This window comes from Lactuca virosa, chromosome 6 (assembly GCF_052849685.1).
Source record: "Lactuca virosa cultivar CGN04683 chromosome 6, Lactuca_virosa_CGN04683_v6, whole genome shotgun sequence".
In the NCBI taxonomy this organism is placed as follows: domain Eukaryota; kingdom Viridiplantae; phylum Streptophyta; class Magnoliopsida; order Asterales; family Asteraceae; genus Lactuca; species Lactuca virosa.
This window is the reverse complement of record NC_136431.1, coordinates 267,332,556-267,337,449: the sequence shown is the minus strand read 5'-3', so window position 1 is coordinate 267,337,449 and position 4,894 is coordinate 267,332,556. Positions and strand designations below refer to the sequence as shown.

General features: G+C 36.6%; 1 protein-coding gene across 1 annotated transcript; it reads right to left on the bottom strand.

Annotated features, from left to right (window-relative positions):
• Positions 1–2,368: 2,368 nt before the first annotated feature.
• On the bottom strand, positions 2,369–3,834 carry LOC145121957 (uncharacterized). Its single transcript, XM_079057636.1, has one exon. The coding sequence runs from the start codon at positions 3,768–3,770 to the stop codon at positions 2,640–2,642; it is 1,131 nt and encodes a 376-aa protein (XP_078913762.1). The 5' UTR covers positions 3,771–3,834; the 3' UTR covers positions 2,369–2,639.
• Between the last annotated feature and the right edge of the window lie 1,060 nt (positions 3,835–4,894).

Below are 4,894 nucleotides of genomic sequence, written 5' to 3'. Positions count from 1 at the left end.
TGTATACTCTGGTGAGAAACTATCATTCTTACTCCCAAAAAGAATCAGAGACATGAACTCACCAATAGGCTCACCATTACCATGGTTCATATTTTTCGATGGAGAATCTGCATGAACTTGACCCTCAACTTCAGCCTCTTGATCATCATTTTCTGGTAATTCCTCAATGACAACTTTACCCTTTGCATTTGGTGACATGAAGTAAGTTAGTAAACTTGTCTTCCCATGCTCTGTGTACACCTCAATCAGCTTGTTATGTGCAATGTATTTAGAAAGGTTGATCACATCTTGATCATCCCCTAAAGCTCTAAGACCAAACTGAAAGTCACCATTGGGTATCCTAAAATGGTAGTATATTACTGGGGATTCATCAGCAAATTCAGAATTCCGTGGGTCTGGGTAACCTAGGTCCAGCATTATGGCATCAAGTTCATGTACAGAAAACTCATCTATGTCCACATAATCAACATAACGCACTTCACATCCAATGTACTTTATATCAGGTAACTTAGTAAATTTCTCACCGTGATGAAGCTTAATACTAAACCATGTGGGTGCACCCGCTAAAAATCAAAATTGTACATATTAACAAAGTCAAAATTTAGCATTTTTTTGTTCTAAATCAATAAGAAAATGCAAAATATGAAAGTTAAAGAAAACATAGCAACTTACCATATACGGCTGATACATCAACAACTTCATGTTTTGGTCTGATATGCCACATTACGAACACCATTTCGTATTAAACGTATGGCCTTGCATGTGTAGCGTCGATTACCTAGTTTGAATAAGCAACGAGGGTTTTTTGCAGGTTCAATGGAGCAGAAGCAAGAAGGAGGGAGTTGGGGAGTTGACGGGTGTTGGGGTAAGTAAATGAGGGGTTAAGGAGGAATTAAGCCAAAAAACGTTTATGCAAAAATGGTCCCTAACATATGAAATGACGAATTTACCCTCACATGTGAGGCACATGAGGGGGCTTAACAGATCCTACTTAACGGGAGTTAAGTCCAGGGACCAAAACCACATACAAACCACTCCAAAAGGACCATGGATCCAAAAAACTCGTGGTTACCACAGGGACCATTTTTGCAATTTTGTCTAAATAAATACCCTAAGGGTATTATAGTCATTTCAATTTTCGGAGGGACTATTTTCACATACAAACCACTCCAAAAAGACCATGAATCCAAAAAACTCGAGGTTTTGACTAAAACCCCAAAAATTTGCATACCACAGAGACCATTTTTGCAATTTTGTCTTTTTTAAATTGGCAAACCACATGGACCATTTTTGCTAATAAATTTTTTTTTGGACCTTAAATAAAGAACACCCCATTGTTACGTCTAAGCAAAAATCATTAATATACATATTAACTTTACCATTTATGTGTTACCAAGTATTTTTAAATGTTTACATGAATGGTCCCTACTTTAATACGAAATTCACAAATATGGTCCCTATGTTTCGTACATTGTAAAAAGGTCCTTGTTTAATTGTAAATTTATATAGGCCTTGGTTCGTTTAGAAAGTTTCATAGCTTTTAGCTTTTAATCGGCTGTCCCGTTTATGAATAGTAACTTTACCATTCATTTGTTACCAAATGTTTTTAAATATTTACATGAATGGTCCCTACTTTAATATGAAATTTACAAATATGATCCCTATGTTAGAAATGTCACTGTCTAATTGTAAACTTATAGAAATGGTCCACTTTTGATTTTTTTTTTTTTTTTTTTTTTGTTGTTTTAAATGCATTGATTTCAAGTTTTTTTAAGAAAACGTCTTGGACAAAGCCCGAGATACCTACTAGTTTATTAGGCTAAAGGGTATGGAAGCGGTTTTATCAATGGTAAAAATGTGACACATAGGCGCCACGTAGAATTTTACTATTTTGGCACAATTTACCTATAAGTGAGGTGTGATGCTATGTTATCCTGAAATAAAAAAAATAACAAAAAAACCTTAAATTTCCATTGACCAATCAATAGTTAGATATCATAATTTACAGCCGGTGGAATATTACCTATAAAATTTACCATCCACAAAATAAAATGTTGGGATGGTGTTTACTGCCTGTAAAGCCAGTCACGGCGGTAATTATGTAGGACATCGTCTAGTCATGATTAAATTCTCTTTCCCATATGAATTATAAAAAGAAACAAACCAGCAAATCAACATGATTGTTTTGTGACAACCAAAACCAATTAGATTGTCAACCTACAACTAATTAAAAGGTCATTATTCTTTCTTTTCTAATTTTTTATTTTTTTTATTCCGTCCAAACAAAACATGTTGAGCATCACTCTCATCATCCCCTGCATCGGATTCACAAACAAAAATAAATAAATAAATAAATAACAAATGTCAATGTCAAAAAAATATAAAAGATGATTGCTCACTATTAAAAATACAAAAAATACATGCATATATTTCAACTAAGTATCTACTTTTACAACTTTTTCTTTGACAAATTAGCAACAAAGTCGAACACCGAAAAATTATACAGAAAAAAGAATTACACATAGCTTTGATAGCAACATATTATAAAACTATCAAGCCTTATGGTAACCAACAAAATCAAGATAAAAAAATATCTCAATTTTGAAAAATAATCCCAAATAAAAATAAAATGAATGAGCTCAACTTTTCCAAGCGTAAACAAGCAACGAAAAACCAGAAGGGCCTTTTAGTTCATTCTCCTCCACACTTTCCCACTCCATCACCGATCCACATCCCGACGACGCCGACGACAACGACGACGAGGATGAACTTCCGGCCGCCGTCCTCAACATCCCTTTCTTCATCTTCCTTTTCTCGAGCCCAAAACCCAACCCTGATCCGAATCCCATCAGACCAGATCCAGATGCATTTAATCGAGCCAAGTATTTGTCATCTTCATGGTAATCGAATCCAGATTTTTCAAATCTAAACATGAACAATGCGTATCCATCGTCTACTTCTTCTTCGAATAGCCAATTGTACACATCCCACGAAATTTGAATATGAACTCCATCCATTTCTACTCGTTCGTTCCCTCTGAATTTCCAATTCAAATGTTTTACTACCAATACCCTTTTGTTATCGACGGAAAAGCATAATCTGGAGTCGTCACCACCGGCGATTCGTGTACAGTCAATGGTTATGTCTCTAGTTTTCCCCCGGAAAGTCGCTTTGGTGTTGTATTTTTTGTTGGCGATGCCGTAAACATGCTCTCGTCGGAGAATGGTGATCTGGGTTTTATCAGGGTTTGTGGATTTGACTTTGGAGTAGGCATGTTTTGTGGAGTCTCCGACGAGGAGTGCCATTTGGCCGGAGAATATGGCGGCTATGTAGAATCCTGATATGGGCTCGGGACCCGATCCGAATTTGGCACGTGAGAGATCGTAGTAGATGTGGAGGACGTCGTTGGGGTTTGTGGGGATTGAGATCTTTTTGGAGCCATATTTGTTCCAGAAAATGAAAGGTTTAATTTGGAGGTGGAAGGAAGAGGTGGAGGTGGAAGTGGAAGTGGGGGTGATATCGTCATCGGAGGTGGTGGGAGCGGTGGAGAACGGGAGGAGATGGATGTAGAGGGAACGGCCAAAGAGTGTCCTGGACCAAGTGACAGCGAAGACACCGATGTGAGTGTGGTAGAGGGTGGTGGTGAGGTTGGGTTTGGAGGGGAGATGTGGTGGTTCTGGTGGTGGTGGAGGTGGTGCTGTGGAGTGGTGGAGGGGGGTGCGGCGATGGGCGGTGATCGGAGATGAAGAGGAACGTTTATGTGATGACATGATTAATGAGCATTTATTTTGATGATTGGGAGAAATAAATGGTGGAAAGATTTGGATTTATAAAGGAGGTGGGGTGCGTGCCAACATAGACGTGTAATATATGGTAAAAGGAGTTGGCAATCATGGGTTGGTTGTTCTTAAGGCAATTTGGCAAATAAAAACAGAAAAAGGGTAGAATTATTATAAAAGTAATATAAAAAAATGTTATTTTGAATCTTATTTTTGTATCTTTCTGTTGATGCAAGGGTAGGATGATAGTACCATATAGTCCATAGACTAGACTATGCTTCTTACATTCCTTTTTACAAAAACATTATTGGTATATGTTATATATGGTAGTAATGTAAAGACAATAAACTTTACATCTTACTCTTAACGTACGATCCCATTAAAATTTCATATTAAAGAGCATTAACATTATGTTACGTACGACGTACGTTAAACATCGAACATTTTTTTTATGAAATTATACACTTGAGCCTCTAGCTTCCTATTGTGGAAACATAGAATGTGTTTGAAAAAACTAATGGTAGTTGTTTGCTAAAATCAAAAGTTGTAGCTTTTGTTTATGTAAAAATGTTTTGACAAATTAGTTGAAAGCTTTAAAAAGTGTAAAATTGCATAAAAATTGACAAAATTGCAAAAATTATCTTTGTGGTTGCTAAAATTATGTAATTTGGTAAAAATATATTTGGTGGTGCATTAGATATCTAATTTAGGATATTTTTAGTGATTTTTGTCCCTATACACTTGAAATTACTTTTATGTTCTTATAATTTATTATTTCCCCTCTACAAGACATGTCTCACCCACTCTTCTTCAAAATCACTAGAATCAAACCCCTCATTCCCATTAAAACCATCGTCGAAACTCACCACCATTAAAACCACCATCGACCATCTCTCTCTCTCTCTCTCTCTCTCTCTCTCTCTCTCTCTCTCTCTCTCTCTCTCTCTCTCTCTCTCTCTCTCTCTCTCTCTCTCAGACATACACACAATAGTTTGTTCTTGTTCTTGAATCACACACTCGATTTTCTGGGTTTGCTCTTTAACACACACACAAACATTCGATTTTCGGGTTTGCTCTTCAAGAAAAATCGAGTTTTTGGGTTTGTTTCTAGCACT